Source organism: Melozone crissalis, unplaced genomic scaffold (genome assembly GCF_028551555.1).
Source record: "Melozone crissalis strain CALT ecotype California unplaced genomic scaffold, PUWL_Pcris_2 ptg000057l_1, whole genome shotgun sequence".
NCBI classification, from domain to species: domain Eukaryota; kingdom Metazoa; phylum Chordata; class Aves; order Passeriformes; family Passerellidae; genus Melozone; species Melozone crissalis.
Genome location: NW_026535835.1, coordinates 9,357,687 through 9,380,779, shown reverse-complemented (window position 1 = coordinate 9,380,779; position 23,093 = coordinate 9,357,687). Strand labels below are relative to the sequence as shown.

The window sequence follows — 23,093 nt, the reverse complement described above, 5'->3', positions numbered from 1 at the left end:
CTCGGCACCGATTGGCCAGCGGGGGGAGAAGATGCAGATCAGGGGGGCGTGTCCCCACCGCCGCCACGCGCGGCCGTTCCTCGGGGCGCGGGCGCTCCCACAGGGCTCGGGGCGCGCTCCCGCGGCCGCGGGGGCTCGGCGGGGCCGCGCCGGCCGCTCCGGGGCGGGGGTTCGGGGCTCGCCGTGCGCTGAGCGCGGGTGGCGGCGGCAGGGCTCGGCGCGGCGGGCAGGGTTGGGTTAAGACTATACTTTCAGGGATCATTTCTGTAGTTGGTCACTAGAGGAGAGTGATCTTCCCTGATCGGCGTCACAAGCCACGAGGAGGAGCGAGGTGTTCTCTCCTGAGCGCGAAGCGGGCGAGCGGTGCTGCCTGGGCAGGGGCCGCTCGCCATTGATGACCGTTCCCGGCCCCGTGTGTGGGGCTCGGGAGGGAGAGAACACGGGCTGAGTGGTTTGTGGCCCTATTTTTATCGTGGTCAAAAGATAGTAAAACTTTCCAAGTAGCCGCTTTGTTCCGGTGTTACGCCCGTCGTTCTTTCAGTCGTGCTCGTGGCTCTTCACCTGCTCTTAATAACAATCTGGAATCAATTTGCTCAGCACCTTGCTAATTATATCCAGATCGGAATTCAATTTCAGATGGGAATTAATTATCTAGAATAAAATTAAAGCTCCCAAATAATCGAAATCATGTTGGGTTCTTGACTGGAAAAGGACCACAAACATCAGAGTTCATCTCTTCAGGAAATGCCCCATGCCGGGATCGAACCTGCGACCTTGGCGTTATCAGCGCCATGCTCTGAGCAATTAATAAAGAATAATTGACTTATTTATTAATATGATAGCAACAACAACCACAACAATAATAACAATAAACTTATTATTAATAAGCAAGTACTCAAGAATAATTTACTTATTTACTAATGCAGTAGTAAGAATCATAATAAAAATAATTATAATAAACTTATTAATAAGTAATTACAAAAGAATAATTAACTTATTTATTAATACAATAGTGACAATAACAATAATGATAACAATAATAATTTATTTATTAATCGGTAATTATTAAAGAATAATTTACTCATTCATTAATTCTGTCCTCTGTTATATGTGCTCATCCATCTCTACTTATATATCCATCATTTGTACTTATAGAGATGATCAATATATAGATATATATCCATATATATATATATATATATATATATTTCCATGTATATATATATACTTACATATCCATCTGTCTAATTTAAACAGTACGTATAGTTCCTTACAGAACTCATAAAAACACCATTTGTTACTTACACATCCTGTATTTAAAATCCTTGTGGACATGCAGTTCTTTCCTTATAGAAAGCCACAGAAATATAATTTGCTGGTTTTTTCCCCCCTCAGTTTCTGCTGCTGGATTTTTGTACCTGCAGCAGCTCACCGCAGTGATGATGAACCATTAGCTTTTATTAAAACAAGCAATTTTTTAATTAACATGGAATTTTGGGTTTCCTTGCAGGAATTTTTGTTGATGCTGTGAATTCCATGGGCCAGACCTGTCTGTTCACTGCTGCACTGCTGGGGCTGGGTAAAATAGTGGATGTGCTGCTGGAATACGGCTCGGATGCCAATCAGTTAAGTATCAAACATTTATTTTTTTTAAATTAAAATTAATCTTCAAGTTGGTTTAGTCAGCATGAAACACAACATTCACTGGGAATAAATGAAGAAGTGCTTAAGATGCGCGTTGGTATTTTAGCCAAAGCTCCTCAGAGGTAAATATAGAAATAATTTTATTTTTTTTAATGAAAAATTATTTTATTTGGGGCACACAAACATTCCAGGAATGCTGGTTTTTAACCAAAGCTCCTCAGAGGTAAATATAGAAATAATTTTTTTTTCATGGTTTATCCGGTTATTTGGGGCACACAGACGTTCCAGGAATGCTGTTTTTTAACCAAAGCTACTCAGTGGTAAATATAGAAATAATTTTCTTATTTTTCGTGGTTTGTTCTGTTATTTGGAGCACACAAGCACTCCAGGAATGCTGTGCTCATCAGCAGTAAATAGAGTAATAATTTTTTTTTTTTAATGATTGATTCTGTTGTTTGGGGGACACGCAAACATTCCAGGAATGCTGTTTTTTAACCAAAGCTACTCAGTAGTAAATGTAGAAATAATCTTATTTCTATATTATATATATATGGTATAAATTTTATATATATATATGGTATATATATAAATATATGTTATATATGATATATATTATATATATCATATATATGGTATATATATTTTTATATATATAATTTTAATATATATATTTATATTCTTTATTCTGTTATTTGGGGCACACAAACACTCCAGGAATGCTGTTTTCATGCTGCTTTCATGCTGTTTTAGTGCTGTTTTCATGCTGTTTTCCCCCTGCTGATCATTCCCTGCCGTTCCCCAGTCGCTGCTATGACGGGAGCACCCCAGTGCACGCAGCTGCGTTTTCGGGGAGCCAGAGCATCCTCAGCAAGCTGCTGGATGAGGGAGGAGAGCTCCGGGTGCACGACAGCCAGGGCAGAACTCCCCAGCTCTGGGCCCTGACAGGCAGCAAGGAGAGCAGCGCCCAGGTATGGCTGTGGGTGCTCATTCCTGGCTGGAATGGTCATTTATAACTCCTCTCTCCCATTATCACAATGCTCAGATGTGGCTGTGGAAGCTCATTCCTGGCTGCAATATTCATTTCAAATTCCTTCTTTATCACAATGCTCAGGTATGGCTGTGGAAGTTCATTCCTGGCTGCAATATTCATTTCAAACTCCTCTTCACCTTTATCACAATGCTCAGGTATGGCTGTGGATGCTGATTGCTGGCTGCAATATTCATTTCAAACTCCTCCATTTTCACACTCGGGTATTTCTGTGGAAGCACATTCCTGGCTGGAATATTTATTTAAAACTCCTCCTTTATCACAATGCTCAGGTACGGCTGTGGGTGCTCATTCCTGGCTGGAATGTTCATTTCAAACTCCTCCTTTATTACAATGCTCAGGTATTCCTGTGGAAGTTCATTCTTGGCTGGAATGTTAATTTCAAACTCGTCTTCCCCATTAGCACAATGCTCAGGTATGGCTGTGGATGTTCCATAATATTCAATGTTCATTTCAAACTCCTCTTCCCCATTAGCACAATGCTCAGGTATGGCTGTGGAAGTTCATTCTTGGCTGGAATATTCATTTTAATCTCCTCTTCCCCATTAGCACAGTGCTCAGGTATGGTTGTGGATGTTCCATAATATTCAATGTTCATTTCAAACTCCTCCTTTATCACAATGCTCAGGTATTCCTGTGGAAGTTCATTCTTGGCTGGAATATTCTTTTCAAACTCCTCCTTTATCACAATGCTCAGGTATGGCTGTGGATGCTGATTGCTGGCTGCAATATTAATTTCAAACTCCTCCATTTTCACACTCAGGTATTTCTGTGGAAGCTCATTCCTGGCTGGAATATTTATTTAAAACTCCTCTTCCCCTTTATCACAACACTCAGGTATGGCTGTGGGTGCTCATTCCTGGCTGGAATGGTCATTCCAAACTCCTCCTTTATCACAATGCTCAGGTATTCCTGTGGAAGTTCATTCTTGGCTGGAATGTTCATTTTAATCTCCTCTTCCCCATTAGCACAGTGCTCAGGTATGGCTGTGGATGTTCCATAATATTCAATGTTCATTTCAAACTCCTCTTCCCCATTAGCACAATGCTCAGGTATGGCTGTGGATGTTCCATAATATTCAATGTTCATTTCAAACTCCTCCTTTATCACAACACTCAGGTATTGCTATGGAAGCTGATTCCTGGCTGGAATGTTCATTTCAAACTCCTCCTTTATCACAATGCTCAGGTATTGCTGTGGAGGCTCATTCTTGTCTGGAATGTTCATTTAAAACTCCTCTTCCCCTTTATCACAATGGTCAGGTATTCCTGTGGAAGCTCATTCCTGGCTGGAATATTAATTTCAAACTCCTTCTCTATCACAACACTCAGGTATTCCTGTGGAAGTTCATTCTTGGATGGAATATTCATTTCAAATTTCAAACTCTCCCCCTTTATCACAACACTCAGGTGTGGCTGTGGAAGCTCATTCTTGGCTACAATATTAATTTCAAACCCCTCTTTTCCATTTTCACACTCAGGTATTGCTGTGGAAGCTGATTCCTGGCTGCAATATTCATTTCAAACTCCTCTTCCCCATTATCACAATGCTCCTTTTAAAAAGGAACCTAAAATTACAATTGTTGTTCTGATTTTTTAAAGATTTTTTAAGCTTTTTGATGTTTATGTTCTTGTAATGAACTTTCTGACACACACTTTCTGTAAATAACTTATTGTTTTATATTAAATATTTTTTCACTTATTGTTTTACATTTACATAACTTTACATTTGCGTTCCTCTTTTATGGAGGAGGAGAAATTTGATAGAAATTTGTTCTTTTGTCCAGTGTCATTGGAGAGGTGGCACTTTCACCCTCCAATCCACTGTCACTTTTGGAAATCTGTAAATATTGGAGTCAGAAAATAAACTTCCCTTTTTACCTTAAGAACAACAGTGTGTGTCGAGTTATTTTGTGTCCTATAGTGACAACAGTTTTCTCTGTGATTTTTCCAATTCCAATTGGGTGAAATTTCAAATTTTGTCACCTGTTTGAGGTCACCTTTTCTTCCATTTTCATCAAATTGATTTTCTGTTAATGCCTTTCTCAAAATTCCCATTTTGATATTACAAGTAACCAGTTATTCCTTCCAGTAATCCAGATTTATGAATTTAAAATCGTTCTTTTTCTTCTGAAGCTCTCTAATTTTATTGTTTTTCCGCCCAGATGCTGGAATTTATCCAGCAGTGCACCCTGCACATGCAGGCTGCCATTTGGAACCTTCCCTCTGATCTGCTCAGGAAAGTTGGCTCCTCAAAGGCCTTGATCTGCAGCCCCTCGAGGTTTGGTGGCCTTGTCCAAGGGTAAAAAAATATTTTATTTCCATTTTCTGCTATTTTAAAATTAAAATAATTATAATTATATATAATATATATATTTATTTTATATTTATTTTATATATTTATATTAATTTGTTTTTCCTATTAGTTATTTTATATTTTTATTTTTTTATTTTTATTTATTTCCCTAAATTATATATAAATATCTAAATTTTTATATATTTTTTCATTTAAAATTAGCAGGTTCTTATATCTTTCTGACAATAGCAAATTTAAGTCCACTGTGATTAATTTTACTTCTGTTGTCACAGTTCTAAATAGAAACTTGATAGGTGTAAATATCTGTATATAAATTACACATATATATCTATTAATATATGTTAATTAAACATATATATATGTAAATTACATTTAATATATATTATATTATATTATATTATATTATATTATATTATATTATATTGTATTGTATTGTATTGTATTGTATTATATTGTATTGTATTGTATTATATTGTATTATATTGTGTTGTGTTGTATTGTATTGTATTATATAATACTGTATTGTATTACATTACATTATTTATTATTTATTATTTATTATTTATTATTTATTATATAAATGTTAATTCGTGTATCTGTTTATTAATTGAACCCTTGAAACCAGCATTAAAAGCACTGGATTTTAGTAGCATTAAAGTGGTAGCAGGAAGAAGTTTGGTTTTTGACTTTTTAAGGTCACTGCAGATGTTTTTGGGGGGTGTTCCCAACTGTTTCAGGAGTTTTTGTGTCAGATAATGTTGGGAAAAATAAAAAAGCAGTGCAGGATATACAGTGTGTGTATATGTATATTTATTGGTTATCTTGCTTTAAAGAAATAAATAAATATCATAAAAATCCATCCAAAAAGTTTTAATGAGCTGCACAATAATTTAGAATTTTAACACCCACATTGTATTTTTGGGACCAGTCAAATGCAGGATTCTGGCAGAAATTCTGCTTTTTTTTCCTTCTCTCTCTGTATCCAAGCCTTGGAGTAAATAAATTGCTGTTATTGCTTTTGGTTTTGGTGTTTAGAAACGTTGAGGCTCCTCTGGGGAAATTACTGAAGGGACAACCCAGCGTGGCCAAGAACATTTACAGCTTTGGTTTTGGGAAGGTGAGGTGCTGGGGGAGGGATTTCCTCGTGATATTGGAACATTTTCCCCAGAATCTGCTGTTCCTCACAGTCATTGTCTGTGCTATTTTAAACTTTTAATCTATTCTTATTTTTAACTTCTAGTGCTTTCTTATTTTTAACTTTTAGTGCATTCTTATTTTCAATGTTTAAACTTTTACTGCATTGTTTTTAACTGCTAATGCATTCTTATTTTCAACTTTTTAGCTTTTAGTGCATCCTTATTTTTAATTTGCAGTCCATTCTTATTTTCAATGTTTTAACTTTTAGTGTATTGTTATTTTTAACTTTTACTGCATTTTTATTTTCACCTTTTTAACTTTTACTGCATTCTTATTTTCAACGTTTTAACTTTTACTGCATTCTTGTTTTTAACTTTTAATGAATTCTTTGTTTTTACTTTTAGTGCATTCTTCTTTTCAACTTTTAATGAATTCTTAAATTTTAACTTTTAGTACATTCTTCTTTTCAGCTTTTTTAACTTTTAGTGCATTCTTCTTTTCAACTTTTTGACTTTTAGTACATTCTTATTTTTTGCTTTTTAGCTTTTAGTGCATTCTTCTTTTTAACTTTTACTGCATTTTTCTTTTTAACTTCTAGTGCATTCTTCTTTTCAACCTTTTAACTTTTAGTGCATTCTTATTTTCAACGTTTCAACTTTACTTCATTCTTATTTTTTACTTTTAGTGCATTCTTTTTTTTAACTTTTAGTGCATTCTTCTTTCCAACTTTTAGTGCATTTTTATTTTTACTTTTCATGCATTCTTATTTTTTGCTTTTTAACTTTTTAGTGCATTCTTCTTTTTAACTTTTACTGCATTTTTCTTTTTAACTTTTAGTGCATTCTTATTTTCAACCTTTTAACTTTTAGTGCATTCTTATTTTCAACGTTTTAACTTTTACTGCATTCTTGTTTTTAATTTTTAATGAATTCTTTGTTTTTACTTTTAGTGCATTCTTATTTTCAACGTTTTAACTTTTACTTCATTCTTATTTTTTACTTTTAGTGCATTCTTCTTTCCAACTTTTAGTGCATTCTTATTTTTACTTTTCATGCATTCTTACTTTTTGCTTTTTAACTTTTAGTGCATTCTTCTTTTTAACTTTTACTGCATTTTTCTTTTTAACTTTTAGTGCATTCTTATTTTCAACCTTTTAACTTTTAGTGCATTCTTATTTTCAACGTTTTAACTTTTACTGCATTCTTGTTTTTAATTTTTAATGAATTCTTTGTTTTTACTTTTAGTGCATTCTTATTTTCAACGTTTTAACTTTTACTTCATTCTTATTTTTTACTTTTAGTGCATTCTTCTTTCCAACTTTTAGTGCATTCTTATTTTTACTTTTCATGCATTCTTACTTTTTGCTTTTTAACTTTTAGTGCATTCTTCTTTTTAACTTTTACTGCATTCTTATTTCTGCTGAAAAGATGGGGGGAAAAATCCCCACGAAGAGCCCAAATATTGAGGCCTTTGGTGCCTGGTTGGGTTTGGACCAGCAGAGATTCCTATTAAAATCACCTGTGGCATTTCCTAAGGGCTGGATCTGCTTTCTTGTGGAACTTTCATCCTTCCCAACAGGAACTGCTGCATTTTCCTATTTTATTTTCCTGCATTTTCAGTTCCACCTGGCAGGCAGTGGCCACCTGGGCTACCTGGCCTCCCTCCCCATTATTGGGGACAGAGATGTGGTCCAGGCTGATGATGAGCCAGCATTTTCTTACCCTGTGGGGCCCTACATGATCATGACCAAGTAAGTGGAATTCAAGAAGGTTTTTTTTTTTATCCCCTCTTGGTGTCTGCAAAGCAAATTGTCGTGCCAGTGATTTGTTTGGGTGATTTCCCATGTTTGTTCTGTGTTTATTTCCTGCTTGCACCTTGTTTGCTGCTGTTTATTGATTAATATCTGAGTCAGACTGATGGCTCAGAGGCCAAAAACAGCCCACAAGCAATATTAACCCAATTAAGGCTGATTACTGATGGCAGTGGTTCAGTATTGATCTTTTTTTTGTGGTAGGAAATGTGTTTAGGGTTGCACAGATTGTGTTGTTCAGCATTTAATCCTTGTAAATCTTTGTCCAGGATTTCCTCTGCATAACCTGTGCTGAAATGAGAGTTGCCAAGGCAGGCTGAGCATTCATTTAAAATCTTGTAATTATTGGTAATAATTACAACAATATGGTGTTTTCTAATTACTGTGTGTTAAGCAAGGGGTTGTCTCTCAATTGATTTAATTGGTGATTGAATCTCCCCAAAACTCTGATTTGTGTCACTGATGGCCTTTGGTGAAGGGAATTCCTTGTGGGAGGGGTGGGATTTTGGGCAGGGAACCTTTCCTGCTCCATCAGCCTTCAGCAGGACGACTTTATTTATTGCCAGTTTAAAAAGAGCAAAATTTAAATTCCTGACAGTGGGAGGCAGCACCAGAGCACCACAGAAAAAATAACCATATAACTGGGAAAAAAACAAAACAAAACAAAACAAAAAAAAAAAAAAAAAAAAAAAAAACAAAGAAAAAAGGAAAACACTGCTGGAAACATCTGGTGCAAATTCCTGTTTTTGTTTGCAGCCTGATGTGGGGAGGCAGCAGGGTGACAGTGAAGGAGCTGAGCTTCCAGCCCCAGCAGAACAGCTGGAAACTGCGCCTGGCTGACCTGCTCCTGGCTGAGCAGCAGCACAGCAGGTGGGGCAGGGGCTGCTCTGGGGTGGGAGAAGTGGGATTTACCTGGGGGGAATGGGATTTACCTTGTGGGAATGGGATTTACCTGGGAGGAATGGGATTTACCTGGGAGGAATGGGATTTACCTCAAGGGAATGGGATTTACGTGGAGGGAATGGGGTTTACATAAGGAAGAATGGGATTTACCTTGTGCGAATGGGATTTACTTAAGGAGGAATGGGATTTACCTTAGGGGGAATGGGATTTGCCTGGAGGAAATGGGATTTACCTTGGGGGGAATGGGATTTATCTCAAGGGAATGGGATTTACCTGGGAGGAATGGGATTTTTCTTGGGGGGAATGGGATTTACCTGGAAGGAATGGGATTTTCCTGGGGGGAATGGGATTTATCTTGTGACAATGGGATTTTCCTGAGGGGAATGGGATTTACCTGGAGGAAATGGGATTTACCTTGGGGGGAATGGGATTTACCTCAAGGGAATAGGATTTACCTGGGGGGAATGGGATTTACATAAGGAAGAGTGGGATTTACCTGGGGGGGAATGGGATTTACCTGGGGGGGAATGGGATTTACCTCAGGGGACTGGGATATAGCTCAGGGGAATGGGATTTACCTGAGAGGAATGGGATTTACCTAGGAAGAATGGGATTTACCTCAAAGGAATGGGATTTACCTCAAGGGAATGGGATTTACCTAGGAAGAATGGGATTTACCTGGAGGGAATGGGATTTACCTGGGAGGAATGGGATTTACCTAGGGAAAAATGGGATATATCTCAGGGGAATGGGATTTATCTGGGGGGAATGGGATTTACATAGGGAAGAATGGGATTTACCTTGGGGGAATGGGATTTACCTTGGGGGAATGGGATTTACCTGGGGGAAATGGAATTTAACTGGGAGGAATGGGATTTACCTGGGGGGAAATGAGATTTACCTAGAGAAAAATGGAATTTGCCTAGGGAAGAATGGGATTTCCCTAAGGAAGAATGGGATTTACCTGGGAGGAATGGGATTTACCTCTCAGCAGTGTTAGCCTGGGGTTGCACGTCTTCCCAGATCAGAAATCAAATATTTCAGTATAAAAAATACATTTACACTGAAATATATTCCAACATTCGTGTCATATTGATAAAAGCACTCAGCAGGGCAGGACTTTCCTTCTTCTCCTCTCAGATTTGTCTGGTAAATTTGATTTTTGCTCTCCCTGTGCAGCAAACTGCGGCACCCTCACCTGCTGCAGCTGATGTCTGTCTGTCTGTCCTGTGACCTGGAGAGAACCCGCCTGGTCTATGAGAGGGTTCACTTTGGCTCTCTCTACAGCATCCTCCATGAAAGGGTAACTGCAGTGCTTGGATTTGAAATAATAATTCACCAGAAGTTTAGTGACTAACATCTTTCCTCGAGAAGGCAAAATCCTCAGTGTGTATCTGAGCTTCTGGTTATTTTTCTTATTTTTAAATCAATTATGACTTTTAATTAATTTTTAAAAAATTAAATTGACTCCGTATATTTAAAAAATTAATCAATTAAAAATTTAATTATTTTTTTAAATTTAATCAATTAAAATTTAATCAATTTTTAAAAATTGAAAAATAAAATATAATATTAAAGTTTGAATTAAAAATTTTAACTGTAGTCATTTTTTAAAAAAATAATCGGTTTTTAAAAATTAAAAAAATTAAGATTTTAAAATATTTCAAAATTTTAAATTTAATCACTTTAAAAAGTTTTAATCTGTTTTTAAAACTGAAAAAAATTAAATTTAAAGTTTAAAAAATTAAATTTTTAAAAATTTTAATTTAATCAATTTTTAGAAAATTTTAGTCAATTTTAAAAAATTTAAATCTGTGTTTTGTTGTTGTAATTTGATTTTTTTCCTCTTCTTTTTAAGATGTTGTTACTTGGTTTAGCATCGAGAACAAAAAATAAATTTCATTTTTCCTCCTATAAATTTCATTTGCTGCCTTGTCCACCAAACCATACCCACAAGAACCACCCCTAACTTTCCCTCAGCTCACGTTTAACCGCCTGCCCTGCAGATTTGGTGTTTTTGGGGTTGTTTTTGCAGCAGATTTGGTGGTTTTGGGTTGTTTTTGCAGCGAGCAGAGTTCCCAGTGCTGCAGACAGAGACGCTCCTGCACGTCCTGCTGCAGATCCTGGATGCGCTGAGGTTCCTGCACTCCCGGGGCTTCCTGCACCGCTCCCTCTCCTCCTTTGCCATCCAGATCGTGTCCTCGGGGGAGGGCAAGCTCTGCAACCTGGAGCACATGATAGAGAGGTGAGGAACTCCCTCAGGGATGCTCTGAAATTTGGGGTTGTGTCAGAACCCAGGAAATTCCTCTGCAGATTCCTCTGGAAATTCCACTGGCTGCCCTTGGGGGTCTCAGAGCACACAGCCCAAGACCCTCCTGTGCCTTTGATTTAGCCCTCAGAAAAAATAATTACCAACCTTTATATGAGGAATTACAAGTCTAGAGAGCTTAAGTGGAATAATAATTGGTCATGGGGTGAAAAATAGATTTTTAGGGTTTTTTTAGAATGGGGGTTCAGCTTCCTCCACCGCTCCCTCTCCTCCTTTGCCATCCAGATCGTGTCCTCGGGGGAGGGCAAGCTCTGCAACCTGGAGCACATGATAGAGAGGTGAGAGACTCCCTCAGGGCTGCTGTGGGAACCCTGGAAATTCCTCTGGAAATCCCTCTGGAAATTCCTCTACAAATTCCTCTGGAGATTCCTCTGGCTGCCCTGGAGGGCTCAGAGCACACAGCCCAGGACCCCCCTGTGCCTTTGATTTAGCCCTTGGAAAAAACAATTACCAGCCTTTATATGAGGACTCACAAGTCAAGAGAGTTTGAGTAGAATAATAGTTAGCTGATCATGGGGTGAAAAAGAGATTTTTGGGGTTTTTTAGAATGGAGGTTCAGGAGGCACCGGGGGTTCAAGGATTTCCGGCACCGCTCCCTCTCCTCCTTTGCCATCCAGATCGTGTCCTCGGGGGAGGGCAAGCTCTGCAACCTGGAGCACATGATAGAGAGGTGAGGAACTCCCTCAGGGATGCTCTGAAATTTGGGGTTGTGTCAGAACCCAGGAAATTCCTCTGGAAATTCCTCTACAAATTCCTCTGGCTGCCCTGGGGATCTCAGATCACAGAGCCCAAGACCCTCCTGTGCCTTTGATTTAGCCCTCGGAAAATATAGTTACCAACTTTTATATGAGGAATTACAAGTCTAGAGAGTTTTAAGTGGAATAATAATTGGTCATGGGGTGAAAAATGGATTTTTGGGGTTTTTTAGAATGGGGGTTCAGCTTCCTCCACTGCTCCTTCTCCTCCTTTGCCATCCAGATCGTGTCCTCGGGGGAGGGCAAGCTCTGCAACCTGGAGCACATGATAGAGAGGTGAGAGACTCCCTCAGGGATGCTCTGAAATTGGGGGTGGGACATCCAGCACCTCCTTAGACTGGTGGGAATTAAGTGCCACCAGTCAGATAAAGAGGATTTTTTTTCGTCTCACTATTACTGAAATTGTCCCCTGGACACGATGGAAAATAAAAAGTTTTTACAGGCTTTCTGTGTTTTATTCGTGGTCAGAGGTAAAGGGTTGTTTGGAAAGCTCATGTTGGGAAAAGTTCTGCTTTTTTTTAGGGTTTATTACATTTATTATTATTATTAGTAGTAGTAGTATTAGCATTAGTAGTATTAGTAATATTATTAGTGTTAGTATATTATTTATTGGTATTTTATGATTATTATCATTATCATAATTATTATGTTTATATTTTATTTTAAAATTCTAGTGTTTTAGGTTTTTTTTTTTTTTTGTAAAGTCCTTTAGGAGGTGTTGCTTTCCCCAGAAAATCTTTGCCAAGAGACATTTACTGCACATTTCTATTTACATTTACTGCACATATTGCTATTATTATTATTATTATTATTATTATTATTTTAAATTTTTATTATTTAGGGGTTTTTTTTAATTGCAAAGTCCTTAAAGGAGGTGTTGCTTTCCCTGGAAAATCTGCCAAAATACATTTACTGCACATTTCTATTTGCAGAAATGCCCTGATTATGTATTTAACTAAAAGCTGTAGCACACTCAGGTGTTTAATTCCTAAATACAACCCTTGCAGTTGAGTGTGTTTTATGTCCTAATTTCCAATTTTTCCCCTTTTTTTGCAGCAAGGACAGTGGGGAGCACAGTGACCTGACCCGAATCCCTGTCCCAGCCCAGCTGTTCCGCTGGAGCTCCCCTGAAATCGTCCTGGGCAAACCTGGCACGGTCAAATCTGATGTTTACAGCTTCTGTGCAGTGCTGCAGGAGGCCCTGACAGGTCAGAGCATGGCTTTGGGATAAAAAATAAACCAGGCAAAATAAAAAAAAAAATTAAAAAAAAAACACCAAAAAAACCCCAAAAAACTGAAAAAATAAACCAGGCAAAACCCCCAAATATTATCGACAGTAACAAAGATTATTGGGAACTCCTGTAAAATGTGATCAGAAAACATAAAATTGTTTGGGTAAGGGATGAAATTATTGGAGAAATAAAGTGTTTTTCTGCTGTTTATTTTTTTTCTTCCTGCCAGCGCAGCAAAACATTCAATTAAGTCTTTTCACTGTTCAAAACAAGCTTGTGCAGCTTTTGTGTTTTTGATCTGTGTGATAACTTGGAGATAAGTTAATGTTACTGTGTTTTTGTAGCTGTTATTACAGATAATGTCTGCTCTGCATTCACTCTGACTATTGTGACAGTGAAATGGGAGAAACAATTACCCTAAAAATTAATCCCAGTGAAGAATCCAGAGCAGGGTTGTTTGCAGTGTCACTCTCCTCTGGATATTTCTGTCAGCTCCCTTGAATGCATCCACTGCTGGAATAAGACAGGGAGGAGATGCTAGAGCTTGTTTTTAATTGTAAAATACTGAATGGACAGGGAATAATGTGATTTTTTTATTTCATTACATTTTATTTTATCAATTTTTTAAAAATTACATTAGGAAATGATGTAATTTTTTTTTTTTTTAATTAACAATAATGTGCAGCTGGTGACATAAAATCTGCACTTGTGTCTTGCAGAGAGCCCTCCCTGGAAAGGTGTGGAAGACTCAGCTGTGAAGCAGCTCATCCTTTCAGGGCAGCAGCTGCAGGCAGATGTCAGGCTCCCCCTGCTCTATTATGATGTTGTCAAGTCAGGGCTGGAACCCAAGCAGAGGAACCGCTCCATGAAGCTCCAGGATATTCAATATATCCTCAAAAATGACCTGAAGGTGATTTCCAGCACTCTAATCTTTGATATGTCCATTCAGATTCTGCTTAAATCTAGAGGAGGTGACCCAACACTCTCAGAAAAGCAGGCAGAGACACAGAACTGTCAAATACAGTTGCATTTTATTCCTTTTTTTTTGTTTTGTTTTACAGGACTTGGTTAAATCTGAAAGTGGTGGAATACCCAAAGCCCAGAGATCTGCTGTTCTTGCAGATGTCAACATCTGCTGGGCATCAGCTTTTAGCTTCCAGAAGAGAACAGTGGAGGTCCAGGAAAGAGAGATAAGCAAGGCTGGTGAGTTTCCTGGGGCAGGATGTCCTTCATGAGTTCCTCACAGCAGCCTGACAGAAATCCCAATTAAAATGGGAGCACTCACAGATTTTAGGGTGCAGGTTGAAGATAGGAAGCAGTTGGTTTTGGATTTTAGCTGCCACTTTATGTAGACTCAGGGCTCTGAATCTGTTTTGCTCAGGCAGAGTTTTCAGCAGAGGCGTCAAATGCTGCTCGTGGAATTTCTAAATTCCCAGTTTAGCAGAATTGCAAAATTGTTGGATTTCTGGAGAAATGATTCCGTGTTTCCAATTGCATTTCCCAGGTGGTTTTCCTGCCCCCGAGGACTCTGCTTTCCCCCAGGAGAGCAGTGCTGTGGTGCTGCAGGAGGCAGCAGAGCCCCCTGAGCAGGACAGTGTCTGCTCTGAGGTGCAGCCAGCAGCTTCTCCCTGCAGTGAGAGCGATGTGGACGAGAGCCTGTGCAGCTTTGAGATGAATGAAATCCTGGCCAGTTACCCAGAAGGTCCCCAGGATTTCCTGCAGGGGGGACCTGGGTCAGGCCAGGCCCCAAGGGATGCAGAAAGGCAGCAGGAGCAAGAGCAGAGCCAGTGGGAGGCTGAGGAGGAAGAGGAGTCCTCAGCATCCAGCACAGCCTTCACTGGAGAGGAGGAGGAGGAGGAAGAGGAAGATGAGGAGGAGGAGGAGGAAGAGGAAAGGGTGAGAGAAGCCCCTGGGCTGTCCCAGATGAGGGGAGATGCTGGCAGCAGGCTGAGCAGCCCCTGCCAGAGCGAGCAGCACATCAGCAAGTGCGTGCTGAACCTGAAGATCATGCAGAGCATGCTGCAGCAGGCTGGGCACTCCCTGAGCAGGACTGAGCAGGAGCTGGACAGGCTGAAGGCCCAGGCAAAGCAGAGCAGGCTGCTCCAGGAGCTCAGGATGAATCTGCTCCCCAAGGGAAATTCTAAAGGAAGACGCTGGGATGGGTCTGGTGCTGCTTCCCAAAGCACCAACGAGGCTCTTTCTGGAGTTGATGTCTTTTTACACCAGGCTGTGGCTCCACCATCCAGGGATTACATTCCACCTCCAGTAACGTGTCAGGCACCAGGCAGAGACAGCTTCCAGGCTGTTCCCAAGACAGCCAAGGACAGAGAGGCAATGCAGAATGAGAAATGGAGGAGCAAAATTGCAGCCACCCATCGTGATCCGGGCTGCAGCGTGGGGCTGGATGGTGAAGGGAGCCCAAACCAGGAGGTAAAGTGTTGGGCAGGGGCCTGGTTATCATTTCTGTGATCCTTAGCAGGGATGGGTGGTGTCCAGGAGGAGGGATGAATCTGTCCTTTCAAATGTGCTTTAAATACAGGAATGAAGGCAGCTCAGCAGTGCAATTGTGCTATTTCCCCTTTCTCTCCAGTCCTCCCAGGACAGCACTGATCCAGGGGCTCAGGGTGGGGTTAGAATCCAAATCCTGCACTGAAATGGAGATGGGAATCTCAGGGAAAAGGAGAAATGTTCTCCTCTTTCTCCTCTTGTCTCAGTGGAGAAATATTTCTGTTTGTGTTGAGGCCTAAGCTGTTATTGGGAAGGGCTTCTGGATCACTTTCATTATTAAATACATGGACCAAAGAGAAAGAGAGAAATCCAATTACATCTCTCCTGTCAGGATAATCTTGACTCATTCAGGTCCACTCATCCCCTGGAAGTTCCATGCCTGCCTGCACCTGAAACTGCTATAAATGCAGGGCAGAGCTGGATTTATATTTTATATTTATATTCTGCTGGAGTTGTCATCCTAAAATAAAACTAAAAAGAAACTCAGGGATTAAAGTTGGTGCTGTCCTGTTCTGAGGCTGCATCCCAGCCAGCTCAGGCAGTAATTAGCAGTAATTAGCAGAGTGCCCAGTGTGTGCTGAATCACGGCTTGTTGGACTCCTTTCAGCATTTCCTCCCACACGTGTCTGCAAGGAGCCAGCAAAAGTTCAACTTGCAGTGCCAGAGAGGAGCTGATTCACATCCTGCAGCAAGGAGGGAGGAGGAGAAGTGGTGAGTTTTGATCTTATTCATACAAGAGTTAATTCTGACAGATTCATCTGCAGAGAGAGAGAGAGGCACATCAGGATCAAGGCTGGCATTAAATGTTCCTCAGGAAGGCAAAAGCCATCTGTGCAGAGAGGAGCCTGCTGTGAGTCACTGTCAGCTGCAGAGCTGCTGTGACAGGGCACTTTGTGCTAAAGAGAGCTGTTAGAAATGATTTCACATGCCTCTGGGATGGAGGTCAGTGGTCCAAAATGTAGCAGAGCCTAAGGAGAGCAGTGTGGGGAGATGTTAATGAAGGTGGTTCTCCTCTCTGGGCACAGCCTCCTTCAATTCCCAGCAGAAATGCTTTTTAGTGTCATTTCTCTGTGGTTTTAAGCAGCAATGGAAAGCAACATGTTGAAATTACGTGGCAAAACTTGTGCAAATTCGTGTTGGAAAGAGGGGGACAGGCACTTCTTTAAATGTTTGGTCAAATCAGAAAAACTGCTGCAGTTTTAAAATTAGTCCATGATCCATTTTGGATCAGAAAAACCTGTTGGTAAATTACAGAACAGAAATATTAGAACAGAAATATTCCATGGTCAGGGAAGGTCAAATCAGGAAAACTGCTGCAGTTTTGGAATGAATCTATGATCCATTTGGACCAGAAATACCTGTTGGTAAAGAACAGATCAGAAATATTAGAACAGAAATATTTGATGGTCAGGGAAGATCAAATCAGGAAAACTGCTGCAGTTTTTAAACTAATCCATGATCCATTTGGATCAGAAAGACCTGTTGGTAAAGGTTAGAACAGAAATATTTGATGGTCAGTGGAGGTCAGGGAGTGAACTCTGGTTGGAGAATCACTGTCCAGGTGTGAAATTGTGATCCCCTCAATAAAACAATCCCCACAATCACCCATGGTGTGGTTTTTGGAGCTGCAGCATCTGCAGCTCTGCTCTGAGATGTGCAGCTTGTCTGGTTAATCTGGAATAAACCTAAATAATTATTATCTGTGCTTTCCAAGCTCCTGGCAGCTCAATCTGCTGGTTCTGCTGGGTTGTTAAAAGGCTGAGAGGCACACGTGCTCTAATTGATGTTAAAACATCTTGGAGCCTTTTCCTGGCTGGGGAATACTTGACACAATATGCTCAGGCTCTAAAATAGTTTGTGCATTTCATAATCATTTCTTGCAGGTGCCATTCAAAGCCAAGGGTGGAATTCTGCAGCAAAAAAAGCAGCGAGAAGAGGAGGGTGGTGCATTCAGGGTGGAGGAGTGAGTAAATCAGTGTTAAATCAGTGTTAAATCAGTGTTATATCAGTGTTATGTAAGTGTCAAATCTGTGTTAAATCTGTGTTGAAGCAATGTTAAATCAGTGTCAAGTCACTGTCAAATCAGTGTTAAATCAATGTTAAATCAGTGTTAAATCGGTGTTATATGTGTTAAATCAATGTTAAATCAATATTAAGTCAGTGTTAAATCAGTGTTAAATCAATGTTAAATCAGTGTTAAATCAATGTTGTCAGTGTCAAATCAATGTCAAATCAGTGTCAAATCAGTGTTAAATCAATATTAAATCAGTGTTAAATCAATGTTAAATCAGTGTTATATCAGCATTACTATCAGAATTGCTGCAGTGCAGAGCATTAAACTCAGCACAGGAGGAAAGGTCTCTGTGCTTTAATTGCTGGAGATCTGTGAGGTTGTTCTTGGAGGGAATCCAAGTGAGTGGGATCCTGTGTCTTGCACATTCTGGGCATAGAATAATCCCAGGCACGTTGGGGTGGTTTGGTTTCTGGAGCTGGAGGGGTTTCCAGCCTGGTTTTGGGCAGGGTGAGGATTCAGGAGGGGCAGGGATGGCAGTGCCCAGTGGATGGCAGCACGGGCATGGATAATGGAGAATCCAGCCAACAAAACCTGTTCCTGTGGAGACTTGTCCACATCATTTTGTGCAAGTTTTAAAATTCAGATTTTTTATTTAAAATAAAAGGAAGTGTTTTTAACTCCTCATGACAAAAGCTGTGGTGCTGCCAGCTCTAACCTTTGCATTTCCAAATGCAAATTTTCCAAATTTCCACGCTGCGGGCACAGTGAAGCACAGGGGATGCTTTGAAAGTCCAAATTCCGGGGTGTGACGTGGTAATTTTGGGGTTTTTTTGTGTAGTTGAAGTCAAGCAGATGGCCAGGAGAGTGGCCTCGGGCCAGCTGGGGCTCAGCTCTCCCTACCCTGGCAGCGAGTGCACGTCTGAGAGTGAAGCTGAGAGTGTCAAGGAGATGCCCCAGGATGTCCCTGCTGGAACCCCCAGAGCTCAGCAGGGCTGGGGGTGGCAGCCAGGTGAGGCTGCTGAGCCCTGGGACAGTGAGGACAGAACCGACTCTGGGGACAGCGACCTGGGGCCTGCACCCAGGGCTCCCACCACAGGTAAATGCTCTGCTTCTCTTTTTGTCCCCTTCCATTTCCATTCACATCTCAGCTTCTGTGAGTTTTTACAAATTTTGTCCATTTTATCTTGCCCTCAGAGCAAGTCAGGCACTCCCTGATGGGCATAAATAGAGATAAGGTGATTATTAGGTGTTAATAGGTGGAGGGGATGAGCTTGGAGACCTTCATCATCGCTGATTAATGTTATCAGCAGGAGAAAACCAAAGCGCTCAGACCCCTGAGAGTGCTGTCACACTTTTATTCCTTCCAGTCTCACCACACAGCTGCTTTTCCTGCAGCAGCTCAGTGGGTAAAGCTTTTCAAAAAGTTCTGGACAAAGGAACAGGGCAAGGTTCCCCTGCTTAGATTAATTAACGAGGTGAGCATTTAAATGTCATTATTTCTCCGTGTTCCTGGCAGGCAATTAGTGCCACTGCCTGCTCTCATTGATATTCCAGCAGTGCCTCAGATCACTCACTTTACATCTCTTTTTTCTTTTTTTAAATTTTTTTTTTAATTTTTGTTTAATAATTTTGTTCCATTCTGACATCTTAGGGAGGAGCTGCCAGTCCCCAGCACCAGATGAGGAGGCAGAGTCTGGAAAATCCATTCCTAAGAGTTCAGCCCTTCCTCAGCAAGCTGAGAGTCTCTCTAGAGTATGTACAGAAATCCAGGGAGTTTAGTGGCAGCTGCATGTCCATGGAAAACTTTAGCCTGAGCTGATCTGAGTAACAATTCCCCTTCTCCTTCCTCCTTTTTTTTTTTTTTGTTATTTTCTTTTATGAACCACCAAGGTAATGCAAGGAGCAGGAGGTGGGTTGAAAGTCAGGGAATAATTAAATAGAATTTCAGAATTTCTGTGTTTTTTATTGGCTGAAATGTGTATTTTTTATTAATAGAGAGGGGGATCATCTCAGGTGATGATGTCTTTCACAGGGACATTCAAGGGAATTGCATTGTTCCCTTAATTCACCTCCTGATGGGACTGAAGAATTCTTCACTCCTGATTATTTCCTTCCTCCTGCTCTTGAGGGAAGGTCAGAACCAGAGGTAAAAATAACACTTTTGGACATGAGTTACACAACATGTGGTTCAATTGTGCTCCCACTTGATTTGAAGAGAGCTGTGGAAAATGGGAGATTTTTTTCCTTCATTATTATTATTTTCTTTCAAAACAGTACCTGCAAATAAAGATTTAGGTAAGAGTAAGCAAATGAATCTTCATTAATTTCTGGAAGATACAAAACTTTTCTGTTTTACTGTTAAATCCAGTCTGGGCTGTTTGCTGATGAGCTCCTGAAAAGTTTCTCTCTCCACTCCCATTATTGGGAACATCATCCTGGGAGGGTTGTCCTGCCCTTTGCAGCTGCTCTGTCAAAAATGGAATTAAATTCTCTTTTTCCCCTTTTCAGACCTCAGATGCTGAGGGCAAAGCTGAAGATGTTTGTGCAGGATTTGTACAGAAATCACCTGCAGATGCAGCAATTCAGGCTCCAGGTAAATGTCTTTTTTACAGAAGCACTTCTGAGGCAGGGACACAGAATTGTTGCATTGATATTTTTGCCAGCAGCTCTCCTGTCACAAGGCTGGACTTCCATTCTTCAGGCTCAGTTGATCTCTCATTTCAAAATTATTATTTCTGGGAGAGTTCAGGCCATTTAGGATTTTGGTTTGGGCATTGCAGTGCCTGAAATCATTTCACATGCAGTGTTTATGTACTTGCTGTGTTTCAGTTAAAAAGCCAAAACAAAAAACTTGTTTGAAACCTTTTTATTTTTACCCTGGGGCGAAGTTTAATCTTTTTATGCAACTTGCTGTGGTGCTGGAAACTGAATTAGAGTTGTATTTACACATTAATATTCTCATTGCTGGGAGGATCTTGAGCTTAAACCCAGTGAGAGCTGACAGAGTGTGTGTGCAGAATAATGCAAGAATCATTGTTTCCTTACTCTGTTGTCTCTTTTAGCTCAAATCTCTAAATGTTGTGATATTCCCCAGTGCTCCAGTGCCTGTCTGGCAGCTGTGCCATGTTTATGAAAATGCATCTTTAAAACACATTTGTCTGTCCATAACAACAAAGGTCACAAGAACTCAGACAAAAAAAAAAAAAAATTAATAAAATCACAATTTCCTGTTCAATGAGTTGGATTGTTTTCTTTTGTGCTTGCAAAAGCCAATAATAGGGAACATATTTGTTATTTGTATTCAGGAGGAAAAATGCCATTCTGCAGTACAACACCACAGAGCAGTGGCAGAAACAAGCTGGGAGTGAATCAGCTGAGCCAAATGCCTGGAGCCAGGTAGAAAAACTCATTTTCATTGTTCCTTCAGGCATAAATTAGCTTTTAAAGTGTGCTCTCTTCATTAATTCTGCTTATATATCTAATATTCAAATAAGATGCCAGTGGTGGTTTTTAATGATTATCTACACAGCTCAGCTCCTTGCTAAGAAAATACAAAAAGGGATTTTCACAGGTCTCAAGGGATTTTGTCTTTTGCAGAGTTTGGTGGGGTTTTTTCTGCCTTAATGAGGGAACTAAAATAGGGGAAAAAAAGCCATGTACATATCACAATTCCTGATAAACCACAGGCTGAAACAGAGCAAAGATAATTCAAATTAAAACTTCAGTCATCTGCTTTAATTTTGGTTGTGGAGCTGAAGTGCCATGAAGATCCTGCCTTTCCCAACCCCATGGGATCAGCCCAGGAATGTTCACTGAATCCTGCCTGGGGGTAACATCAGATATGGCAGCCTCTGAAACCTTGGAGGTTTGGCTGGCTCCTCTGAAGAACAGGAGGGTTTTTTTGTCTCCCCTATGAAATTTTATATTTTATATTTAATTTTATTAAATTTATATTATTATTATATTAAATTTATATTATTAAATTTTGTATTATTAAGTTTATATTATTTAAAATTTTCTATTTTACCAGCATGGTAAAATTTTTCCAGAAGTTGGCTGTGACTGCCAGGGCTCCTCCCCACCCAGGAGCTGAGGGAGGCACCAGCAGTGGAAATCACTTGGCTTTAGGGTAAAAAAAGCTTTTTGGTTGTTCCCTTCACTTAGGAACTTTTGGCAGCAGGACAGAGGGGATGTTGCTCTCTGCCTAATCCTCTTTGACCTTGTCACAATCTGAGACAGATCAAGGGATGATGGAACAATGGAGTGGTGTGTATGCCTAGGTTTTGATTTCATTTTATTAATTTCACCAAATTTTAACGAGGTGAGCATTTAAATGTCATTATTTCTCCGTGTTCCTGGCAGGCAATTAGTGCCACTGCCTGCTCTCATTGATATTCCAGCAGTGCCTCAGATCACTCACTTCACATCTCTTTTTTATTTATTTTTTTATTTTTGTTTAATAATTTTGTTCCATTCTGACATCTTAGGGAGGAGCTGCCAGTCCCCAGCACCAGATGAGCAGGCCGATTAATTAATTAATTTCACTTAATTTTATTAATTTCACTTTTGTTCTGAAGCTGCAAATGTCAATTAGAAGTTTTAACAAATCTGTTAAAAATGACATTTTTCTCCTACCAGTCCCCACCTTCTAAGGTTTTAAGCAAAAAGTGTTTATGAGCTGCAGTCTACCTCAGAGAGAAGGTAATGCTTAAACTTCCTGAAGGAAAGGAAACCAAATTTCTCAATTTCCATAATTTTCTGAGGGTGAATGTGACCTTTCCTCCCTCGTTTCAGTGCGGATGCAGCACAAGAAGTGATGCTGTGGGAGCCACAGGAAGAATGCCAAGAAAAAGATGTGTAAGAGCCACATTTTATAGCAAAACTTCAGCAAATTGGTCATTAACTACATAATTTTGTCAAGGGAGGTGGGACAGACCAAGAGAAAACTCCCCAGAGTATTGAGAGAGTATTTTCCTGTGAAAAGTTGTGAGATTGGTGTAAAAGTGTTGTCCTTAGTTGGGAATATTTTCATATTCAGAAGTAATTAACTTGGTGTTCATCTGGGTGTGCTTCTTCCCATGCAAGTGTGAGGATTCCTGGTTTCTTCTTCTCTCCATATGGCACAGGGAAATAAAATCACTTTAAAGAGCAAATCGTTCGTGTGGAGCCAAATAAATTTTATTACAGAAATAGTCCTGTGATTTTCAGGGAGAAAAAAAAAATCAGCAGAGTATGTTTGTGATTCAGCTAATGAGGTTCATTTATATTTACAGCTAATGGAGATTTGCATAAAATTACTGATTTACAGGAGGTGTCTGTTCTTTCCACGGCCTTTGAGGATGATGGAATCCAGGGTGTATCTCCCCAAAATTTGATCAATTTGGAATTAATTTTTTT

The 23,093-nt window shown here is 39.9% G+C and overlaps 1 protein-coding gene and 1 non-coding gene across 2 annotated transcripts in view; both read left to right on the top strand.

Moving 5' to 3' along the window:
- TEX14 (testis expressed 14, intercellular bridge forming factor) overlaps positions 1 to 23,093 on the top strand; it is a 38,514-nt gene that overhangs the window by 5,964 nt on the left and 9,457 nt on the right. The window contains exons 2-21 of the mRNA XM_054287279.1: positions 1,511 to 1,625; positions 2,447 to 2,612; positions 4,857 to 4,993; positions 6,044 to 6,125; positions 7,765 to 7,895; positions 8,712 to 8,825; positions 10,038 to 10,161; positions 10,925 to 11,103; positions 12,999 to 13,150; positions 13,894 to 14,084; positions 14,236 to 14,377; positions 14,679 to 15,604; positions 16,290 to 16,393; positions 17,566 to 17,645; positions 18,535 to 18,792; positions 19,348 to 19,448; positions 19,729 to 19,842; positions 20,205 to 20,289; positions 21,002 to 21,092; positions 22,491 to 22,553. Coding sequence (XP_054143254.1) covers positions 1,511 to 1,625; positions 2,447 to 2,612; positions 4,857 to 4,993; positions 6,044 to 6,125; positions 7,765 to 7,895; positions 8,712 to 8,825; positions 10,038 to 10,161; positions 10,925 to 11,103; positions 12,999 to 13,150; positions 13,894 to 14,084; positions 14,236 to 14,377; positions 14,679 to 15,604; positions 16,290 to 16,393; positions 17,566 to 17,645; positions 18,535 to 18,792; positions 19,348 to 19,448; positions 19,729 to 19,842; positions 20,205 to 20,289; positions 21,002 to 21,092; positions 22,491 to 22,553 — 3,355 coding nt within the window. The remainder of the gene's footprint in view (positions 1 to 1,510; positions 1,626 to 2,446; positions 2,613 to 4,856; positions 4,994 to 6,043; positions 6,126 to 7,764; positions 7,896 to 8,711; positions 8,826 to 10,037; positions 10,162 to 10,924; positions 11,104 to 12,998; positions 13,151 to 13,893; positions 14,085 to 14,235; positions 14,378 to 14,678; positions 15,605 to 16,289; positions 16,394 to 17,565; positions 17,646 to 18,534; positions 18,793 to 19,347; positions 19,449 to 19,728; positions 19,843 to 20,204; positions 20,290 to 21,001; positions 21,093 to 22,490; positions 22,554 to 23,093) is intronic.
- On the top strand, positions 240 to 453 carry LOC128944318 (small nucleolar RNA U3). The gene has a single exon (XR_008483793.1). It is a non-coding gene; the product is annotated as a small nucleolar RNA U3 (small nucleolar RNA).